General features: G+C 41.6%; 1 protein-coding gene across 5 annotated transcripts in view; it reads left to right on the forward strand.

Annotated features, from left to right (window-relative positions):
* The first annotated feature begins 231 nt into the window (after positions 1–231).
* macrod2 (mono-ADP ribosylhydrolase 2) overlaps positions 232–23,601 on the forward strand; it is a 1,355,048-nt gene continuing 1,331,678 nt past the window's right edge. For 2 of the 5 annotated variants that reach the window (XM_062969120.1, XM_062969122.1), the window contains exons 1-2: positions 232–505; positions 5,735–5,851. In XM_062969120.1, coding sequence (XP_062825190.1) covers positions 460–505; positions 5,735–5,851 — 163 coding nt within the window. In that variant the 5' untranslated portion in view covers positions 232–459. The remainder of the gene's footprint in view (positions 506–5,734; positions 5,852–23,601) is intronic. The other 3 variants (XM_062969121.1, XM_062969118.1, XM_062969119.1) reach the window with 3 other exon arrangements.

Here is a 23,601-nt window from a genome sequence, read left to right on the forward strand (position 1 = left end):
GTGTCTTCCTGGTTGATATTCTGGGTTATAGGGCTGTGTGGAAGGGCCGATACAATCCAGTTCAAAGCATAATCTGGGCTCAGATCCTGGGATGTAGGGCAGTGTAGAGATACAGCCTTCCTCCTCCTCCTCCTGTCCCTTTAAAAACCCATGGCTGAGGGGGCGGGACTCCCCGATGAGCGGCGTACGCGGGGACCAATGGGAAGCGGGGAAGGAGGCGGGCGCTGCGGGGGTGTCTGTCGGGTTACAGCGAGGCGTGACCCAGTTGACGCGCGCGGGGAGAAAGCGAGGGGAGTGAGAGAGAGCGGACGGAAGGAAGGAAGGAAGGAGCGAAGGCAGGCAGGAGGCAGATCGGCATCCAGCCCATCGCGGCTCACCTCTCCCCACCTCTCCCCGTTTCCTCCGCAGCCCGTGAGCCTGGGGAACCTGCAGCTCAAAGCCGCCGCCAGCCACAGCACCATGTACCCCGGGAATAAGCGGAAAAAGATCTGGAGGGAAGAGAAAGGTACCTCTGCGGGGAAGGGGGGCCACCGCTCCGGACCAGGGCTCCTTCCTGCGCCTCCTGGCTCACCTGCGCGCCTCCTCGGACCCCCCCTCCCTCCGCTGTACTTTCCCTCGCCCTGCCTGGGCGCCGCTCACCCCCCTCCCAAGGCGAATGGGATGCCCCACTCCTGGCTGAGCCCCAGCCGAAGGAACACCTCATTTGGCCCAAGCGGGGGGAAAGAGATAGAGAGATGAGAGGTCCTCCTCTCAGCTCTCTTGTCAGTTCTCTCAGACACGGCCTGCTTGGCTTTCCTCTCAGCCGTGTGTTTCCTTTCCCTTTCATTTGTTTTGGATGCCACAGTTTGATACCCCACTGCAGAGCTCCCCAAACAGTTCGTGTTGGGCGACACACTTTTGAGGCACAACACCGCCATTCAGTTTGACTGGCAAAACCAGAGGTGGCAGCCCTTCAACAAGACCTGGACGCACACCTCATGCGATACCTGACTTTTTGTTTTGTTTTTGACAATAAATAAATGCATCTTTGCTTATTTCACATAACCCTTCCAGGCCCTTTCGACACAGCTGTATGGAGTCCCACATTTATCTGCTTTGAACTGGATTATATGGCAGTGTGGACTCAGATAACCCAGGGCCCTTCCATGCAGCCATATCACCCAGAATATCAACCAGGAGGACACCGCTCTGGGACATTCCACACAGCCCTATATCCCAGAATATCAAGACAGAAAATCCCACAATATGTGCTTTGAACTGAGCTATCAGAGTCCATATATTCCAGTTCAAAGCAGATAATGTGGGGTTTTATTTAGCTGTGTGGAAGGGGCCTCAGATAATCCAGTTCAAAGCAGATATTGAGGATATCAGAGCCCCCAGTGGCGCAGCGGTTTAAACTGTTGAGCTGCTGAACTTACTGACCGAAAGGTCAGCGGTTTGAATCTGAGAAGCAGGGTGAGCTCCCACTGTCAGCTCCAGCTTCTGCCAACCTAGCAATTCGAAAACATTCAAATGTGAGTAGATCAATAGGTACCTCTCTGGCGGGAAGGTAACGGCACTCCATGCAGTCATGCTGGCCACATGACCTTGGAGGTGTCTATGGACAACACCAGCTCTTGGCTTAGAAATGGAGATGAGCACCAACCCCCCCAGAGTCAGACTCAACTAGACTTAATGTTAAGGGGAAACCTTTACCTTTACCTTATTGAGGATATCTGCCTTGATATTCTGGGTTATATGGCAGTGTGGAAGGGCCCCCAGACAAGGCCCATATCCTAGGATCTGATCCCGGGTTTTCTGCTTTAGACTGGATTATATGAGTCCCCACTGCCAGATAATCTCGGATATACAGAAAACCTGGGATCAGATCCTGGGATATAGGGACTGTTTGGAAGGGCCCTTTGAGGTGTCTCCTTACATCTGCAGGACTCCGGTCCCTTCCACACAGTTGTATAAAATCCACATTGAACTGGATTATATGGCAGTGTGGACTCAGATACTCCAAGGCCCTTCCACACAGTCATATAACCCAGGCCTCTTCCACACAACTGTATAATATCCCATATGATCTGCTTTGAACTGAGTTATACAGCAGTGTGGATTCAGATAACCTAGTCCAAAGCAGATATTGAGGATTATGTGCCTTGATCTTCTGGGTTATATGGCTGTGTAGAAGGGCCTACAGTGTTGTGATATACTGTTTGGAAAGCTCTGCCCGGTTGCCTTTGACTCAGGCCTGTTTCATTTCCTCTCCTTTTCTCCCCACTTGCCTTCTGTTTCTGGTCTGTCATTATCCCCCCCCCCCCCCCCTCTCTCAAGTATATCTTGGAGTTTGCCTGGTTTGAATGACCATATGACCTGAGAGACTCGGTGACTTTGGGGAAATCACATTCTCTCAGCCTCAGTGGAAGGCAAAGGCAAGCCCTATCTGAACAAATCTTAGCAAAGAAACCCTATGTTAGGGTTTTAATTCATTGGCATGCCATGTTGGGCCCCAGCATATAAGCTGTGCAACAGTGGAACTCCCTGCCTAGGAGTGTGGTGGAAGCTCCTTCTTTGGAAACTTTTAAACAGTGGCTGGATGGCTATCTGTCAGGGATGCTTTGATTGTGTTTTTCCTGCATGTCAGGGGGTTGGACTGGATGCCCCAAGTGCTCTCTTCCAACTCTATAATTCAATGATTTTGGGAGAAATGTAATACACACATGTAAATGAATAAATAGAGTTACCATAAGTTAGAAGTAACTTGAAGGTACACAACAATGATTGGTGTATTTTGTCACCTTTTTATTCATGTTATGCCCTCATAACCTGTTTCAGGTATTCTGGTATGGAAGGATAACAAGGTGCATGTTTTATCTACGTTTTGCCACACAAAGCAAATGTCGGGATTCTGAAAGAAGTGCCTTTCTGTTTCCTCAACTTTCTTTTCACATGTCCCAGTTAAGAAATGAAAGTACAGAGCGTCTCCTTACTTCTTGCTTGAAAGTTTAGTTTCTACACACTTTGAAAACGAAGCTGCCAGTGGAGGTTGACTAAGCATGCAATCCACTGTGAGGTTATTGGCATATCAGATAGTGAAAACAGGGTGCTCCTAGCCAGTATATTTGAAAACAAATATAAAATGAATGTGTGGCCTATTCTAAAAAACATAGCCCTTGTTTTATTTTTATGCCAGCGGTATGCAAAAGTGTCAGGTCATTTTGGTTGGATCAACTGTTTTTTTCTGAGTACAAAAAGCAGTTGACTTTGAACTTGTGCACTAAGCAGGGTTTCCATTGAACTAACAAAGAGTGCTATCTTTCTGCTGAGCTGATTGGGAGCAATTGCTCAGTCACAAGAATGGTGGTTATAAAAAAGGAAGCCCCCTGAGTTACAAGCTACAAAAAGACACATAAAACAGGGCAGGTGTCATACTAGTTTGTGGATCACTCTGGCGGACTAAAGTAATGACTTGTAACATTAAACTAAGCAGTGGAAACAATCACGCTACTCGGTCTGAGTCAGAATAAATATCTTAATCTTGTTAACTAGTGAACATGTTGAACAGTTAGTGTAAACTTTAATTGCCACATCTACATGTTTACACTAAACATGTAGATGTGGAAATTAAAGTTTACACTAACTGTTCATCAGGGATCGCCACTAAATATTTGGGGCTACTGTCAATAAATAGCTTGAATATTTTGTGTATGTGTTTTTGTGTGCAAGTGCCTTCAAAGCACCTGTTGACTTATGATAACCTCATTTTTATATGGTTTTCTGAGGCAAGGAATACTCAGAGGTGTTTCTTCTTCCTTTGAAATGTAGTCTATAGCACCTGGGGTATGAATGCTTCATTGTTGCTGTATGCCTTCAAATCAAATCTAACTTAAGGTTAATTCTGTCATGGGTTTTTCTGAGGCTGAGAGTGTGTGACTTGCCCTGTGTCACACAGTGGGTTTATACAGTGGAGTAGGGGACTTGAACTCTGATCTCCAGAGTTGATGTCCAAAATACTACACCATGCTGGGTCATGAGGGTATAAATGCCTCCTAGATTATCACTGAAAACCTGTGTTTCAAGTTGCTCAGCCAGCCTTAGTTTGTAAGTTTTTCCTTTTGTTTTGATAGCAAGTCACTCCTCCAAACCATTATCATGTTTGTTTGTAAACATGTATAGGATCAGACAAGTTTTAGAATGCATTGGTCTAAAAATCCAGATTTCCTATGTGAAAGAAAAGCTGCTGTGGACTCTTGTATGTGTATAACCATTGTGCTTTATATTTATCATGTATGGTGGGTTTTAAGGCTATAAAATTACAATATGATTCTTGGGAATAAAAAGACAGTCAGTTAGTAGATTATTAACTGTACTGGAGAACATAATTTTAGGACTACAATAATTGTAAAAAGTGAAAACCAGAAGATGTAAAAATTAAAATAATATTAAAACATTATTGGGAATAAGTTTTATTGCAATGATGAAAAACCCTGTATCCCACCAAGACTAAATTAGTGCTGTTTTTCTCCATTAATACTCTGTATTACTACAATATGAGCTCTGGTTCAGTGCCCAAAAGTCAGTTTTTCAATGATCCATTGAACTAGTCTTAATCCATTCAAGAGAGCTATGTTCATTTTTCTAACACATGCTGTTTAAAAGACTGCGGAAATTCTATTTTTGAATGCTGTTGATTGAAACACTTGTATTTGGAATCATACTTGAGGACTATAATATACTTTGCCTGTGATTAAAAGTTCTTGAAAATGCCTCTTTTACATCAGCAAGACAGAAGACTTTCTTCAGACTACAACCAGCATTGTTATCCATATACAGTGCAGCGTGAAAAAGTTTATTTGGTAGCTTTTAGTGTTGTTCTCAAGTTTCTGACAATAGGAGTTTCTTTTGAGCTTTGTTACCTTTTGTTACAGCTGTTGCTGAGATAAATCAGGCCTCTTCTATACTGCCATATAATCCAGATTATCTGCTTTGAACTGTATTATATGCGTCTACACTGCCATATAATCCAGTTCATAGCAGACAATCTGGATTTTATATGGGAGTGTAGAAGGTGCCTCAGACGCATGTTTCGGGTGCTTTTCGTCTTTCTCACCCTGAAGAGGATTAGGGAGGCTCACAAAAAAGGCACAATTTGATGCCACATACTTAGGCATCATATCACTTTCAAACTGAATCTCCTGAATTGATGGGCTTAATACAAGTTCTCTCATTCTCAGACTGAGGTGGTTAATGCTAATGCAAGTAGGAAGGAAGGTACCAGTTGATAAGTTCTTGCTAAGGGCAATGGACCTGCTTTATGGCTCCTCTTCATGCAGGTTTGCCTAGATTATTAGCATTAAACCTCACTGAAAGCAGTTCATAATAATTTTACGTAATAGAATATAATATGAAGATAGGAACATTTGAACAATCAAATAAACATCAGTAAAGTGTACATGATCATTCAGAATTCATATAAAGATACAATGCCAAAACCCAAATAGTAGCAGAAGGAAGACATCTTATCCTAAATGTTGTTTGAGGCAATGGCCCCTAAACAATCTAAATTTAGGATTTAAAAATTATGTAAAATGCAGTAAAAATATTTGCATGCTACAGGTAATATTTTCTATATCACATCTGTAGAAATGAAGCAAACAAGTGAATAAATATTTGTAGTCTCTTGCTGCAAGTGAAACTATTAACATTATTCACAATAATTTATACTAATTGGTGTGTTTTTACAAAACAGAACGTTTGTTGAAGATGACATTGGAGGAACGACGTAAAGAATATTTACGAGATTATGTTCCTCTGAAAGATATCCCAACATGGATGGAGGAAATGAAAAGCAAGACCCAAAGTGATGGTATGTAAGCTTCTTAAAACTTTACAATTTCATGCTTTTGGATCTGAATCTTCTGTGTGAAGAATCACACCTTATAAACATTGCAGAAGTAATTGCTCTTTTTAGGCTAGACTTCAGTATTTGATAGCTGTGGTGTAAATAAATATAAGCCTTATCTCCTGTTTCGATGACAGTAAGACTGTGAAGTCGCCTTGGAAAAGAATGTGGAAGCTTTCCTTGGTCCAAAATGCAGTTAGACTGTTGACTGGGACTCATTACAGAGAAGACATGACTTTTTGTTGTGATAAATTCACAAGCTACTAGTTTGTTTCCAAGAATAATTCAGAGTGCTCACTATGACCTAGGAAACCCTATGCAACTTTAATACAGGTTATATGAGGAGGCTGTTTTTTCTTGGCCCTGAGATCTTTGGAGGCGACCTCTCTTTTGGGTCCCACCACCTTTGGAGGAGTCTCTAAGACTCTAGGGACTGCTTCAATGTTGTCAAACTCCTTCCCAATTGAGTTTATGCAAGCATCCTATTTACTTTCTGCTGGTGTGTAAAATACCTTTTTTATTTTTGTGGAGCATAGACTGCTGACTTCACTTTCGGCATACGGTTTTGAACTGGACGGACGCTATAGTTTTCCTTTCTGGGGCAGCTTTGAATTGCTTACATTATTTTATTTCTTTTATATACTTGAGTTATTTTACTGTATGTTGCCTTGTATCCCAATTGTGCAAAAAAACAAAAAAAAAGCATGATGTAAATCCTATACGGGAATGGGATTAGTTGCATCTTATAGTCAGGTGTACCATATATCCTTAAGCTTGTCCATTGTGTAGCATGTAAAAAGCTTTAATATTTGTTAATACAGTCTTTAAGGAACTAACAATTCTGATTCATATGTAACTTACTGATCAACTACTCTTGAGAAAGGTAGCTATCCTTAACCTTGTCTGTGTTGACACTAGTGATGTCACCTGCTTAGGTAATGCAATTTCCTTTGCCATGCTGCTGCTTTACTGCCTAAGAGTTCTGTTCTGGATTGTCTATCAGCCCCTCAAAGTAGAGTGCTGTTTTGAGTCGAGTGATGCACACTATTTTTTTCTTTGCTCCTATGATAGTTGAGGCTTGCTTGTTCTTGTTCTTAGAGACTCTGTAAAGCTACTTCAGATATGTCCAAAGACTTGAGCAGAATTGGGGAAGTTGTAACACTGAGCAGTAGATAGTATGTGCAGGATCAACCCATTTTTGAAAATCTCTGTCTTCAGGTGTTGACTGGTTTTAGGAATGCAGGAATTGTTGACGAGAAAGAAGTCTCAAACTCTCTTGGGGTTTGGAACTGTGTTTGCAGATTCTTGAATCCCTAGAAAAATCCCCTTAGTTCTGCAGAGCTGAATTGTTTTCTGGGAAGAAAACAAATTGAAGCATCTCCCAAACTGCTGTCATGGAAACTAGGACTCAGAGCAATGGGTTCAAATGATAGGAAATTAGATTCCACCTGAACATTAGGAAGAACTTCCTGACCATAAGAGCTGTTTAACAGTGGCAGGGGGTTAGACTTGATAGCCCATGTGGACTCTTCCAACTCTATTATTCTATGATTCTGTCATTCTGTGAAACTAGAGATGCTCAGGACAGTAGCACAAAACACGTGATTACTGTCTAAAATAGAGATGTTTGTATGTTAATACTCAGCTGGCCAATTAGAGTAAACCAGTTGAATTAATTGCTTAATTTTATGCTAACATATATGTAAATCACATTTATCCAGAGGGCATACTTTAAGAGAAGCAATTTGATTGAGGCCATATTTTTAAAAGATGTGTATATACACTAAGATAAATGTTGGCTAGCCAGTCTTGTATGTAAGTAGTAAAAATACAAATGAATAAGCCCACTTGTAACTAAATTGCAGTAAGAGGAACCAGGAAATGAAATAAGACACAGTTAGTCTCAACTGCATGCTTCTGCCCTAAGTTCAATTTTCCTCCCTGACTGTCTATTTCATTAAGGCTTGATCTCATGAGTTTTCTGGAGGCATCATTTTTAAGGTTGAAGGATTTTCATAATGGAGTTGATTTGGCAATGGTTGTGTTCAGATGTACAGTTGTCCCTCCACTTCTCTGGGGCTTGAGGGCAAACATTTCTAAAACCCCTAAAGCATATTTAACACATTCAAAATGTATAGGCACTGGTGAGATTGCTAGACCCAAGCATATCCATATTCCTTCATGCATTCCCTCATTTGTGCAGTTCTCCCAGATAGACGGATGAAAAGCCATTTCCTTTACACTGTTTCCTGCCCCTTCTTGCTCCTTTTCCTCTCCCTCCTGCCATAGCTGTCATGCCATCCACCCACCCACCTCTGCTCTCTCTTCCTCCCCTGCCCTGTCCCATTCCCTCAGTCTGCCTCAGAGACTGCACCATCCACTTCCTCTCTGTCCTAATTTTCCCCATCTCATCCCCTTTGCCTCAGTCAATTTGTCCAAGAAATGCAAGAAGGAAAACACATGCTCCCTCCCTCCATGTGTTCCTCCGCCCGTTCTATCTACCTGTGCTTACAACTAAGCAAATGCATGAGGGAATGTATGCAGATGCACACCCTCCCTCCTTACATTCCCCCATACCATCCATTTTTTTCTTGCCCATTTTTTTTTTTCGTGTCAGGAGCAACCAGAGTTGCTTCTGGAGTGAGAGAATTGGCCGTCTGCAAGGACGTTGCCCAGGGGACGCCCGGATGTTTTTTGATGTTTTACCATCCTTGTGGGAGGCTTCTCTCATGTCCCCGCATGGAGCTGGAGCAGATAGAGGGAGCTCATCCACACTTTCCCCGGGTGGGATTCGAACCTGGCAGCCTTCAGGTCAGCAACCCAACCTTCAAGTCATAAGGCTTTTATCCCCTAGGCCATCGGAGGCTCCATGTGAGCAAGTGAATGCTTGAGGAAACACACATGTACCCCAGTCCCCTCCTTTTTCACCTAAGTAAGCAAGTCCAGTTGACCCTCCACATTTGCACTTTTGAATTTTGATTATTTATGGATTTGATTAAAATATTCACGCTAGGAAACTCTTGATTGTCTGGTCATACTGGAGAATCTAGAAATTGCTAGAGACATGTTCTCTCAAGTAAAAAAACAAACAAACCTATATTATGAAAGTATTTTTTTTTAACTTTCATGAGAATCCCCTGCCCCTAGGTCTAGCACAGTGGTTCTCAACCTGGGGTCCCCCGATGTTTTTGGCCTTCAACTCCCAAAAATCCTAACAGCTGGTAAACTGGCTAGGATTTCTGGGAGTTGTAGGCCAAAATACCTGGGGACCCACAGGCTGAGAACCACTGCTCTAGCAAATATGACAATATATGCTATAGAGCAGGCTTGTACAACCTGTGACTCCCCAAGTGTTTGGGCTTTTGGCTCCCTGAAGCCCTAGACAGCTTGTCCAATGGCCAGGAATTCTGGGAGCTGAAGTCCAAAACACCTAGAGGTTGTGCAGGCCTACTCTAGAGATGATGACGATGATGATGATGATGATGATAATCACAAACCAGGAGTGTAAATCTTCAAAACTTTAAAAACAGTTTTTTTTAAAGATCAAGAATTCACAATAGTCCATAATATTGATCAGTCACAGCCACCATTCACAAAGTGCTTTATAAATGCTGATGACCTTGGCCTAACAACACAAGCAAAAGACTTTGAAATAGTTGAAAACCAACTTACTAATGCCCTGAAAGAGCTCTACTACCTGAAGCCTAACCCTGCCAAGACACAACTGTGTGTTTTCCACCTATGTAACTGTGAAGGCACAGAGAATTTACCTGGGAAGGCCAAGCGCCCAAACACTGTTCCCATCCTAAATATCTTGGCGTCATCTTAGATTGAACACTAATATTTAGGAATTACTGTGTGAACACCAAGCACAAAGTATCACAATAACATCCTGTGGAAAATTACTGGTAGTGCATGGGGTGCAGACCCAAAAATAAGAACATTAGCCCTGGCCTTGTCTTACTCAACTGCTGAGTATGCCTGCCCTGATTAGCATAAATCTGCCCATGTGAAGCAGGTGAATATAGCACTGAACAAAACATGTAGAATAATCACAGGATGTCTCAAACCTACCCCTGCTGATAAACTCTATAACCTAGCTGGCATCCTCCCCCCCCCCCCCCCGATGTGCAACTGCCAACTGTTAGAGAAATAAAGTTGAAAACTGTGAAAGCCATCCTCTGCATAGCTATCAGCCTCCTCCCAGTAGACTCAAATCAAGGAAAAATTAATGTTACTCCAGCAACTGCAAAAGTATCTCTCTGGGCAGCTAAACCAGGAAATCCCAAGAGAGTCTGCTTCCAGAGGCAAATCAGGAATGGGCAACTTGGAAGTCCCTGAATGGACTCAGAAGTGGTATTGGGAGATCATAAGATGACCTGGCTAAACTGCACTACCTAGAAGAATCCTCTACCTTGTGTGACTGGAGCAGAACAAACAACTCAACATCTGTATGCTTGCCCACAATGCCCTGCCTCATGCATAGAGGAACAACTGTTTAAATCTACAGATAATGCGGTCGCTGTTGCCCAGTTTTGGTCTAAAATTATTTAGCTGCTTGTTTTTTCTCAATTTTATCAGTTTTATACTTGTTTATTTATGCAATGCTTTTGACATGAGATAAATAAATAAATAATATAGAGTCAATCTACATGGCTTCACATATGAAGCTTATAAAATCTGTGGGTATGGATAATAAACTAAGTTAAAACTTTATCCATTAAAATCACCCACAAACTGCTTCCTTATTTTTATAGCTGCTGCACAAAATGTAGCCACTATGTAAGTGATTAATGGATCTTCATCCCCTATAATAGTGTTTCCCAAACTGTGCTCCTCCATGTGTTTTGGACTTCAGCTCCCAGAAATCCCTGCCATTTTATCAGCTGTTAGAAATTGTGGGAACTGCCACCCAAAACATCTGGAGGAGCACTGTTTGAGAAACACTGCTTTATAAGATGTTTTAGATAATGTTCTCCATTTCTGCCATTTCTGTACAATGGGAGCAATAAAAATAGATCAAATATCTTTATAGAAATTACATTGTACAAGGACATTCCTGGCAGTTTCCACTTTCCAGAGATTGCATTCACATGCCCTCTTTCCTTCTAATTTCCCTATCCCATTCCCTTTCTGATGCCCACCCATGTAAGTGAGCAAATGTGTGAGAAAATGTGTGAGAGCGCTCTTACTCTCCTCCGTCCCTTCCCCTATGCCTGTGCGAGCATGAACATACATGAGGAAATATACACGTGTGCACGCCTTCCATTCGTGTGCTCCTCTGTCAGCCCTTGTGAGTGAGGGAATGCATGAGGGGATAAACACTCCCCCCTTGCCATGCTCCCTTATTCCCTTTTCTCATTGCCTGCTCATGTGAATGAATGCATACATACTCGGCCACCTCATGTTTGCCTTGAACCGTCCTTTTTGTTGCATCCCTCTCTGTGTGAGGGAATGTCCTTCTCAAATTCTTACATCTCATCCTTCCTACCTGAATGAGCTAGTATATGTTATTGGGAATATATTCACATACCCTCCCTATTTTTACTGCTCTTGTTAAGTTCTCTTCCTCGTGCTCTTTTGAATGCATGAGAAAACACGTGTCCTCATGCCCATTCATCCATGTGAGGGAGTACATACATGAGGGAATCCACACACATCCAAACATATCAAAGCCTCTATTATAGTGATTCTCAACTTTTTGGTCCCCAGGTGTTTTGGGCTAGAACTCCCAGAAATCCCAGCCAGTTTACCAGCTGTTAGGATTTCTGGGAGTTGAAGGCCAAAACATCTGGGGACCCAGGGGTTGAGAATCATTGCTCTATTAAAATTGGTATAGACCAGGAATAAGGGTGGCAACCGTTAATCCATGTATTCCCATCCACAAAGGTTAAACCTGCAAATGTGGAGGGACGGCTGTAATGCTAAACCATAGTTTACTCTTGCAAAAACAAGTCTCTAGCTAAGAGAGGTAAGCTGAAGCAGTTTTATGTAAGCCTCAACTAGCCAGTGTAATTAGTCATTAACTATGGTTAGTTAAAGCAAAGTGACTTAATAAACTATGATTTGAAGTTAATTTGTTTCAATCAAGCAGAATTGAATATTAACTACAGTTTGTGGGGCTTTACGTGCCATAACATCCTGTGGCCTTTGAAACAGAAGCAGAAACTTAAGAGTGCTATCTGAAGGCTGGGAGCTCATGCAGCTTTCTTTTTGTGATGCTAAACTGTAATAGGGCTAAAACAGTAACTCCTCTTCCCCTTCTTAAACATAAAGGCATTTCTTTGTGGCTCTATAAAGATACCTTAAACGTAGTGCTCACCAATTAGCAGCCATTGCTGTTGTCAGATTGCAACAATTCTTGCCCAGGATGAGATTTTTATGGCAGAAGGAAACTCTGTCCTGGTTTGACTCCTGCACTGAAGGTCCAGAGCTCCTGTGTTCACTTCTCCTGTACAGTTATAAACAAAGTAGCAGCCAATGATGTCAAAATCCCAGGTGACCCAAACAGCAGGTTTGTGGCATTTGAGGTCAAATTCAAATTCTTTTCTTCTTTTCTTTGGTGACTTACTTTCTTCCATACTGTGGCTTGGGTTTCAATGACGTACTTCTGGGAAGCCTTGTATTTATACTTATAAGCAATAGGTTCATCTTTGTTTTCCTACTTCTGCACAATTACTTCATGGATGTTTAGAATGTATTGTTCATAAACAATTGGTGTGACCTTTAGTTGGAAAAAATAATTGCTTTGGCTATATTTTGACACCAGCTTTTTAAAGACTAATACCAGATGCATGTAAAAAAGAGTGGCATATATGCACATATTTATGCACTGGAAGATAAACTATGTTTTTTATTATTCATTTTTATTGTTATCTGCAAACAATACAAATTCTTGAACAATTGACAAATGTACATATTACTTTTCTATTTTCTATGGAAAATTGACCATATAAAGAAATATGCATTACATTTAGTACAACATAACATTTAACATATACAGTGATACTACATACAATAATATTAACTACATATTAGATTTCAAGTTTTTCTCTCATTGTGATCTATTGATTAGTTGATTTGTCTTCTTTATATACTGATATACAAATTATTTATTTATTTACAGAATTTGTATTCCACCCTTCTCACCCCGAAGGGGACTCATGGTGGATCATAATGTACATATACATGACAAACATTCAATGCCATCAGACATACAGCACACACAGAGACACAGAGGCTATTTAACATTCCCAGCTTCTGGTTTTATGAGGGTATGCTTGATTCCGGCCACAGGGGGAACTGCTGCTTCATCTTCCACTGTGACACTGAGTCCTTGATGGAGTACTTCCTCATCTTCTGGCACGCACACTGCTGGACATTTTTATGGTGACGTAAATTACTTAAATTAGCCTCCCTGCATAAGTGGTCCCTAAATTTCCTACTTGACAAATGCAACTGTCTTTCGGGTTGCTTAGGTAACAATGAGCTGGGGCTAATTAATGGCTATTTAATGGTCAGGCACTCAATCCGACCGAACTCATGACCTCTCGGTCAGTAGCGATTTATTGCAGCTGGCTACTAACCAGCTGCGCCACAACTCCCCCCCCCATCTATTTATTTATTTATTTATTTATTTACAGTATTTATATTCCGCCCTTCTCACCCTGAAGGGGACTCAGGGCGGATCACATTACACATATAAGGCAAACATTCAATGCCTTGACATAGAACAAAGACAAAGACAAACACAGGCTCCGAGCTGGCCTCGAACTCATGACCTCTTGGTCAGAGTGATTGGTCTCAGCTGGCTGCAGCTGGCTGCTCACCAAATTGCACCACAGCTGTTTCATAAGTTTCAACATATGGTTAAAAACAAAAAACAAAAATAGTTCTCTAGATGTGTGGATATCTTTCACAAAGTTGCCAACTGATTTTTTTCCTCATTAATATAGTTAATTTATCAGTCTATACTAACTCAAAATAATATCAGTATCTGGTTCTCTTATGTTTCTGCCTTTGGGTGTATACTCATATGAGTAATGTTAACATATATTTATCTTTTCTTCTTGTCTTTTATTTTCCGCATCTATCATTCCTAATAGCAGTTTTGGTTTAAAGCACATACTTGTCTTTATTATTTTTGTTATCACCTCAAGGATTGATTTCCAATATTTTTGCTTTTTTACATGAACACCACATGTAGCAGTCTGATGCTTCTTGTTTTTCATACTTTGAACATTTAGGCTTTACTCCTTGTAATATCTTTGCTAATTTTGGAAGATATGCCATGTTAGAATCATAGAATTATAGAATAGTAGAGTTGGAAGAGACCTTATGGGCCATCACAGTCCAACACCTGCCAAAAAGCAGGAAATCGCATTCAAAGCACCCCCGACAGATGGCCATCCAGCCTCTGCTTAAAAGCCTCCAAAGAAGGAGCCTCCACCACAGTCTGGGGGAGAGATTTCCACTGCTGAACAGCTCTCACAGTGAGGAAATTCTTCCTAATGTTCAGGTGGAATCTCCTTTCCTGTAGTTTGAAGCCATTGTTCTGCGTCCTAGTCTACAGGGCAGCAGAAAACAAGCTTGCTCCCTCCTCCCTATGACTTCCCTTCACGTATTTGTACATTGCTATCATGTCTCCTCTCAGCCTTCTCTTCTGCAGGCTAAACATGCCTAGTTCTTTAAGCCGCTCCTCATAGGGCTTATTCTCCAGACCCTTGATCATTTTAGTTGCCCTCCTCTGGACGCTTTCCAGCTTGTCAACATCTCCCTTCAATTGTGGTGCCCAGAATTGGACACAGTATTCCAGGTGTGGCCTGACCAAGGCAGAATAGAGGGGTTGCATGACTTCCCTGGATCTAGATGCTATACTCCTATTTATGCAGGCCAGAATCCCGTTGGCTTTTTTAGCAGCTGCATCACATTGTTGGCTCATGTTTAACTTGTTGTCCATGTTGGTAAGATGAAAACAAAAAGCAATGTGGGAGAGCAGCACCTTAATGGCACCTTAACAGCTACGAACACTTGGTAAGCACTGCACGCAAAGAATAAAAATTGCACTGCCAGAATGAACATAGTTCTTGCTCACATAAAGAAAATATTAATTACAGTGAAGATCACAACAAATTCTTGTTCTCACTGAGATGTGTTTACTGGTAAGGCCTTATTGGAATTAGCAAGGCTTCTCCAACAACATGTTGACAGTTGTTCATAAGTCAGTCCAGCTATGACTCCATCCTCAAGAAGGCCACTTCTGAGCATCTATGTACAAATCTCTTCAAGCAACTTTTCAGAAAAGCACATCTGTTTCCTATGGTGAATAAGCCAACAGTCACCAAATGGTGAAGGATGTTGTTCCACCTATGTCCTCATTGCAAGTGTTCCTTAAATCTGATGCTGAGCATTCAGATACACCTTTGAAATCCCATGCTATTCATGAGAAAGAATTATTTTGGACATTTGGCATTTCATTTTCAGCTATTGATTTATTAATCTTGTATACGTTTTACTGAGTTTTTTCATACTGCATTTTAATTGGTTGTCATTATTGACTACATCAGCTCTTGCAAATTGAATAGATGGTTGAACAGAATGCAAATGAGGGTGGAAGAAAGTATTTTATTTTAATGGTTCAGTTGTCTCTGGTTGTAAAATACAGATGAACTCTTTTTTCTGTCTTTTCATGATGTTCTAAATGTTGATCTGGCAGTAACCTAGCAACTGAACTCTGAGCCATTCCCACAAGTGCTCCCTATTAAGACTCCAGTAGTACAAGGAGGCAAAAGTAGTCAGGGAAAGACTAAAAATGTGCCTAATTTTACTTTTCAGAAATTGTTATCTTGTAATTCTATAGAACCAGTACCTAAGGCTGTATGTTATACTGGGTTGAAGATACTCACTTCTTGACTGCGGATTACTACACACACACGTGCAATAACTTTGCATGAGCCCTATATATACCTTGTTGTGTATAGCTTTTGGGTCAGACTCTTGCCTTTCCAATACTGTGTTGTGCTGCAATGTATCTTGTGCAATGTGATGTATGGCATTTTTGTTTTGAAGGATTTTGAGCATGTATGTAGGCACTCACTAATTCTGGGCAAACTTTTGAACAACTGGGTTCTAACATGGTGCTAATTTCTCAGCTTTCTCTCTCTGTCCATGTTTTTTCACTCCTTTCCTTTCACCTGGAAATATGCAAGCAGACTTTCTTTGAATGTGATAGTGATTATTTGAATATTTGGCCAAGGTGGGACAGTGATTACTAAAAATGTAAAAATACACAACTGTTGTTTTGTAAGTATTTTCTGCATATCTGCAGAACTTTGTCCAAGTGTTTAATTACACCCGTGTCCTCCTTTGTCTTGAAATGTGTGAGTAATAGGTCTCCCCAAAATCTAATAACAAAGTGTTAAGAGAGACTTATGGAAAGCTTCTTTAAGTCTGTTTACACCTCAGTATGCCTTCTCACCAGCTGCATGCAACCTTTCTTTGTGCTTTAATTTTTCTTCTCCATAAAATAATCCTTGGTATCTTAGCCTTCTTAATTATAGCAAGGAAGTCTCCTATGCAGGCACTGAGGAGTTGCAGGTCAGCTTCATTTCAGTGTGATTAATGAGTTGCACGCCTTCTAACCATGTCATAGTAGTTCAGCATGTACCTTATAGAAGGGATTGCTCCTTAAAACATGATTTCCCTCTGGACCAAAGCATCTCAGATCTCAGTCTCTTCTACTTAACTGTATGTTCCCTTGCCTGCTGTTTTCTCAGTACTTTCTGTAGTATCATTTTTCAGCTGAAAGCATATTTGTTGGAAGTAGAGAATATCTGTGATGTTGCTGTTGTCTAGACTAACTGAGGGGGAAGATAACAATAACATGGGTTTTCCATCTTTGTTATTGGATGGAATCAATAGCCAATCCTTGCTTTGGGAAAAAATCATACGGATTATTAAGAGCGGATTTATTTATTTATTTATTTATTTTATTTCATGTCAAAAGCATTGCATAATACATTTAAAAGTGATGAAATAAAGGAAATCACAAGCAGCTAAATAGTTTTAGACCAAAAGTGGGCAACAGCGACCGCATTGTCTGTAGCTTTAAACAACTCCTCCTCCTTACATGAGGCAGGACATTGTGGGCAAGCATACATATGCGGAGTTGTTTGTTCAGCTGCACAGTCACACAAGGTGGAGGATTCCTCCAGGTAGGGCCACCTTGCCAGGTTGTCTTTTGATCTGCCCACTCCACTTCTGAGTCTGTTTAGGGACTTCCAAGTTGCCCATTCTTGGTTTGCCCCTGGAGGAAGTCCCTCGGGGGGGGGGGGGGCATCCAGTTGGAGGCATCTTTACCGGGTTTTAAAATGGCGGTGATCTTAGTTTTCCTCCATACTCTGGGAATCTGTTTGTGTGCCTAGCATTGATTGTAGAATTTCAAAAGCCAGTTTTCAGCTTTGGGCCCCAGGTGTTTGATTTGCTCCATCATTAAGTCATCTAGGCCAGGTGCTTTACCAGTTTTACATCGCTTGATGGCTTCTCTGAGTTCTTTCAGGTTTAGAGGAGAAGACAACTGATGGGTGTCAAGTTCTGGCACCTGTTGATTTTCAGCTTTCCTCTACTGCGGTTGGTTTTCCCATTCTGAATTAGCTGGTGAGCTATCTGGTCTGGTGTTAGGTTTGCATGTCCATGGTTGACCAGGGGGTCACTATCCGGGCATCTCAGCAATTGCCAGGCTCTTCTGCTACTCTTGGACATATCAAGATTCTCAAGCAGCTCTATCCAGCGGTCTTTCTTAGCATTAGCTAAGGCTGTAGATAATTTTTGGCCTGCTGCTATAGTCTCATTGCACTATGGATTCTTTTGAAATAGTCTGAGATATTTTTGTAGCTGATTTAGCTATTCTTCATTTAGGCCTGGTAGGTAGCTTGTGCGACAGCCTCTAGGAATTGAGAGCCTTGAGGATCTTTTCATAGCTTCTACAAACAGGTCATAATTTTCTATAGAAGGTTCTATATCAGAAATAGCAGCTTCCAAGGTCTCTGTAAGCTTTGTCCAGTTAGCTTTATTGAAATTATATCTTCTGCGGAATGGGACACTTTTTGGTCTTACAGCTGCATATGCTACGCAGCATATTGGTCTGTGTTGAGTGTTAGGTGTCGGGTTTAATACTCTTTTGATGCATTGGTGGATTATGCTTTCATTTACAAAAATAAGATCACGGTTATAACCACGCTTCCATCGGCTGCTATTAAGTGAGCCGATCAAATAGTAGTTGAGTTCTTTTCCATCTAGCTTCCTTTTGTTGCATTTGATGGTAAACTACATGTTTTGCATGTAGAAGGGTCCAGATTCAATTCCAAACATTTCCAGTGTAGACCTAGGCCAGAAGGAGGGGGGACATGTAGTCTTCTAGATCAGGGATCCTCAAACTTTTAAAGCTGAGGACAGTTCATGGTCCCTCAGACTGTTGGGGTTTTTTTTAAAAAAAGAACAAATTCCTGTGCACACTGCATTTATCTTAATTGAAGTGCAAAAAAATTTGAAAGAACAACGAAGAAACTATTTTAAGCAACATAAACTTAGCAGTATTTCGGTGCGAAGTGTGTGGCTGCTTTTGACTGATGAGATAGTCAAGCTAATTAGGATTGTTGTTGTGGTGTGTCTTTACATTGTTTCAGATTTAGAGTGACCCTAAGTTTAAAGTTTAGGGTTGGGGCTGAGTTAATGAACTTGGAGGGTTGCATCTGGCCAGTGAGCCTTTGTGTGAGGACCCTTACCCTTGATAGTAGTTTGTGTCAGCCTTAGCCAGCATAAATAGTGTTAATGGAAAGATGACCTGAACACAACTTCAATCCTAAGCTTTGTACACCTCTCGTTTAGAAAGTTCTCATAGAATCATAGAATCATAGCAATGATTCACTTTGAAAGTGAATTAAGATAGCCTTTGCATGCTTTCTGTTTTTCCCAAAAGTACTGGGTATCAAATGTCAAGGATTTTACATGTTTTTCTGTGATAAACCACTTTATGAATGATATAGTCAGAGACACAGTGGTACTAGTATATCTTGTTATGTTCTAAGTGTATTTAAGTGTATTTATTGTAGTTTAATTCTGTTTTTACTGGACTGTCACTATTTAATTTTTTTAAACTTTTGTATTGTAATTTTTAAACTTGTCTAGTGTGGGATAGTTAGGGACAAAGGCAAGGTATAAATAAAGTTAAAGATGATGATGATGATGATTATTATGTTATTATGAGCCTGGGATAAGAGAAAAATAAGAGAAAGTTTGAAATACTTTTTTAAAAAGTCGATCAGATATGAACTATAGTAAATTGCATTTAAGATTGCTTGGTATATATAGTTGTGGGGAGAGACCTTCTAATACCTGTGGGTGAGCGTTTCTCCAAGTGGAGCATAGAATTGAACTGGTAGTATGTACAATGTGCAGAAACTGCCCATTTCTTTTTGTTTTGCCTTCCAAATGTATTCTGTGTTGCCTTTCTCTCACTTCAAGCACGTGGTGGAGCAGGGCAGATAATGCCTCCAGGCGCTCTTAACTTGTCAGGACAGAGGAGAGAGAACTTTGCTGTCTCAAAGAGTATCCTGCTAGTTCAAGTGATAAAAGTGTAAAGGCAGCTTGAGCTCCAGGCCTCTTGCTTAGCTGCTCTGACAAGTTCAAATGCTCACTAACCCTTTCCTAAGCTGCCTGCTGCTGCTTCTCTAATTCTCTTTGCTCCTACAGTGCAAAGTGTTCCTTACTTTTAGTCATATATGTTCTTCAGATGCTTTGTAGTATGTGTTCTAGAGGCTGTAGTGATTTGTGTGTCCTCTGCCTGGCAGGAGTCTGTAGTCTGAAGGTGGAGAGTATTGGAGTGGAATAAGCTACCGGTATAATTATCATTAACGTTCCTATATTTATTTGCACCCCACTTTTTTTCAGAATCGAGACTTAAAGTGGCCCACAACCTAAAAATCAATGTAATGAAAACATACAAAGTAAAATATTAAAATTAAATCTGCTACAATGATTTAAACAGTAGTTTTGCTTAAATCCTTAATGGTACTACTGAGTCAGAAATTCATTATATTGACATCAACCAGTTATAAGTGTGCCTCTCCTCCCCCAGGCCTCTTTTTCCCATAGCCAGGGTGCACATGGAAATACAGGAGAAAGAAGGCTAAGAAGGTAGCAAAGGCAAGCAGCCCTCGTCTACCTTCATCCACTCTTCCTTGCTTCTAAATCGGGCAACAGAGGTGAATGTCACTCCACATGGCCTTCTTCTTTGCGGGGAGATCTTGGGTATGCACCACAGTTCCCTGGTTCAAAGTCACACCTCTGTATGCCCTCCTGCCACCTTGTCTTCTACTTCCTTCTTGCAAGTGGTGGCTCCAGCTGGAGACAAATTCCATAAAATAAACAGAGAGCCAGTGCCATCATCTCCTTACCATACTGCTGCTCAACCAGTGCTGCTACCTCAGCCTTGTGCTCCCCAGCTGGTGAATTTGTTGTTGCCCAGGTGAAAAAGGCACATGCTGTGCACAGTGACAGGAGTCAGACAAAGGGGAAAGGCATCCCACATGTGCCACTGCAAGTTCCCTGCTTGTCCTCACCTGCAGAGGCCTCCTCCTCTTCCAATGGTTACCACATGTAACCATTTTGCCTGGGCAATGCCAATGATGCCACTAACAGGGGTGGATGAGGCTGAGGTGGTGGTCTCTGTGACCCAGTTAGCAGACAAGGAAAGCTCAATTCTGCTATTCTGCTTTGCTGCCTTCCCAGGCTGTTTCTGTCTGCTGCACCTGCACATACACCCCAGGCATGGGAGAAAGAGGGACGCAGGCAAACAAGTGAGAAAGGCAGGGAGCAAGTTGGCAGGCAGAGAAAGGTAGGGAGGAACCAGCCGACTTACTCATTGCCTCCCTCCACCCAGGTTCCCAGTTTCTTTATGTCTTTCTCTTCCTGCCCATTTGCTTGATGTCTTTATCACTGTCCAGAAGGATGAAGGCAGTGAGCAAGCAGGGAAGCATAGAAAGAAAGGAGTAACTGGATGCCCCTCCCTTTCTCCACTTGCCCAGTAGCTTGCTGCCTATGTCACTGCCTGGGAGAAGGCAGGTGGTGAGAAGGACAGCAAGCAAGTGGTCAGGGAGACAAAGGCATGGAGTAACTGAGTGCTCAATTAGAGGAAAGCAGTGGGCAAATAGGTAGGAGGGTAGAGAAAGGCAGGGAGGAAGAGGGCAGACAGTAATTGGAGCTGTGCAAAGACCCCGGTGTAACAGCTGTAGCTGCACACTTCTTGTGTCTGTTTTGTCCAGTTAGCTATTGGCAGCATGTTGCCCTCCATGCCCAAATATGACCCCCTACTGCTTCCCATGCCATTTTTCATAGGGTTTTGCAAGCTTCATCACCCTGTTGTGGTCTTCCTCAGTCTTACAAGGTTTGTAATCATGATTTAAAATGACGTATGGCAGCAAATAATCCATGAATAATTAAAACTGCGAAAGTGAAACCCAAAAAGTGAAGAACTGAATGTAATCTGTATATTTCAGAAATTGTACTACTTTATAGTGGAGAAGAGCATCACAATAATTCCCCCATTAATATTAAATTGTCTTCCCTTGTAAAGTTTTTCCTAAGGCATGTTTGGGGCAATTATATTTCAAAGATCTCATTTTTAAAATGTTTTGTCTAACAGATGCAGAGTCCTCCCAGACTCCTCCAATCCTCTTTAGGGCCAAATTATGAGGGGGGGGGGGATGGCAACCAGTATGATGTGATGACATTTCCAATACTCAAGGGCACACTGGTTTGGGGGAGGCTGGGGGCAAAATTTCTCCCCACATTTGTCCATACCTGGTCAGGCATAGTTTTTTCATCATTCCTCATACTAATAAATCCTTGTGATTTTAATGAAATTTTATATTACTCTTTTGTTAATTGATTTTATTTCATTTCACTTTTAATATTGACTTTTAATAATAAAATTGTTAGGAATTGTTTTTAACAGTTTTATACTTAATCATTTTAATAAGATTTTATCTGAATTGTTTTAATAGTTGCAACATATAATTCTATTTGAATATTTATATTTTGTATAGCTTTTAAGGTTGTAAGCCAATTGGAGTCTTGGTCCTGAGAAGAAAATAGGGGAGCAAATAATAATAATAATACATAACAATACGTAATATATACAATAAGACAAATGTTAGCTGAAAAAAGTGAGACTCTGGTGCATTTTAGTGCTTTAAAAATCACAGAACTAGCTGAACGTAGTCTTCCTGTATGCAACTGAAATTTAAGAATACATGTTTCCAGAAGGCCTGAAAGTTTGTTAGAGAGCATGTCTAAACAAACATCATGAAGACAAAGCACCTTTCAAAATAGGTCTGGGATGCAGTTGTGCAGAGGCATCAAAATGGCCTTTGTTTTTGTGTGTTGTGTGTGTGTGTGTGTGTAAATATATAAAATCTGAAAAAATGGATGAAAACATGTTTATGTTCCAACTTCCTAGCCAATAGTTGTAGGTGTTAAACTATCTTACTTCCTGTATGTCAGGATCCAGGCTGCAGAGCACCAATAACCATGCGCAGAGACCAGAATCTATCTAATATCTTTATTAAAGAATTATATAAAGTCAGTAAAAACAAGTGAAGAATAAAGTTCAGAAGCAGACCTTTCAGGAAAGGCCAATTATAGTCCAGGAAAATAATGTCCAATATAAGATGTTAGAGTCCAAAGTTATAATCCAATAACCGAAACACACACTTTGCCAAGCAATAGTGTGGGGAGAAGATAAGGTCCTTTAGTCCATTGAAACTCGACAACTAGGCTGGAAAACAAACTTAATACTTGGCTAGAACAAGACTTGAAACGAGGCAACAAGAAGCAAAAACAAGGTCCGTGGCAAACGCGAAACAAGGCAGGCTTGAACTTGATCCGGGAAACAAGGAACTGGAGTCCACACACGATCTCACTCCTCGAGCTGACGAATTGACTCCACAAGGCTCCCCTTGCGGCGAAACTCCTATATAGGGTCTCGTTTTCCCGCCAGAAGAACACTTTCCCTGGAGAACGAGAAGCGAAACCCAACTCTGTCCAGATGTATGACTCCTTAGAATTTCCCAAGGGAAACAGACCTAATCAGCTAGTTGTTTGGCTGCAATTCTGAGGCTCCGGCGATTAGCCTCCCTGGCCCCTCTATCTCTATTATAATTGTCTTTTCGGGAAAACGGGGGAGAATTCTGCCCAAGGCTTGTTTGGCTGACTTCTTGAGGACAAATATCCTCCAGGTGCAGAGGCTCCGATTCTGACTGAACCGGTGCAAATCCCATGTTTTCCTCCTCGTCTGCCACAATAGTACTAGGAACGGGACTACAAGGCCCATGAGACATCACACTATCCCCCTCCTCAAGGCCCCTCTCCAACATGGGCCCTCTTCTCGAGGTGCGGGGCCGCGGCTTGGCAGGGTAGGCCTGATGAAAGCGGCGGACTAAGTCGGGGGCATGGACTGTGGAAGCGTCTTCCCATGAGCGTTCTTCGGGGCCAAAGCCCGCCCAGTCAATGAGATACTGAAGGCGGCGGCGATGAAAGCGAGAATCCAAAATGTTCTGAACCTCGAATTCTTCCTCCCCGTCCACCAAAACAGGGGTGGGGGCCGGCCGGTCCACATCGGGGCGTACCCCATCCGCCGGAAGGAGCAGGGAACGATG

The sequence above is a fragment of the Anolis carolinensis genome, chromosome 1 (genome assembly GCF_035594765.1).
Source record: "Anolis carolinensis isolate JA03-04 chromosome 1, rAnoCar3.1.pri, whole genome shotgun sequence".
NCBI lineage: Eukaryota > Metazoa > Chordata > Lepidosauria > Squamata > Dactyloidae > Anolis > Anolis carolinensis.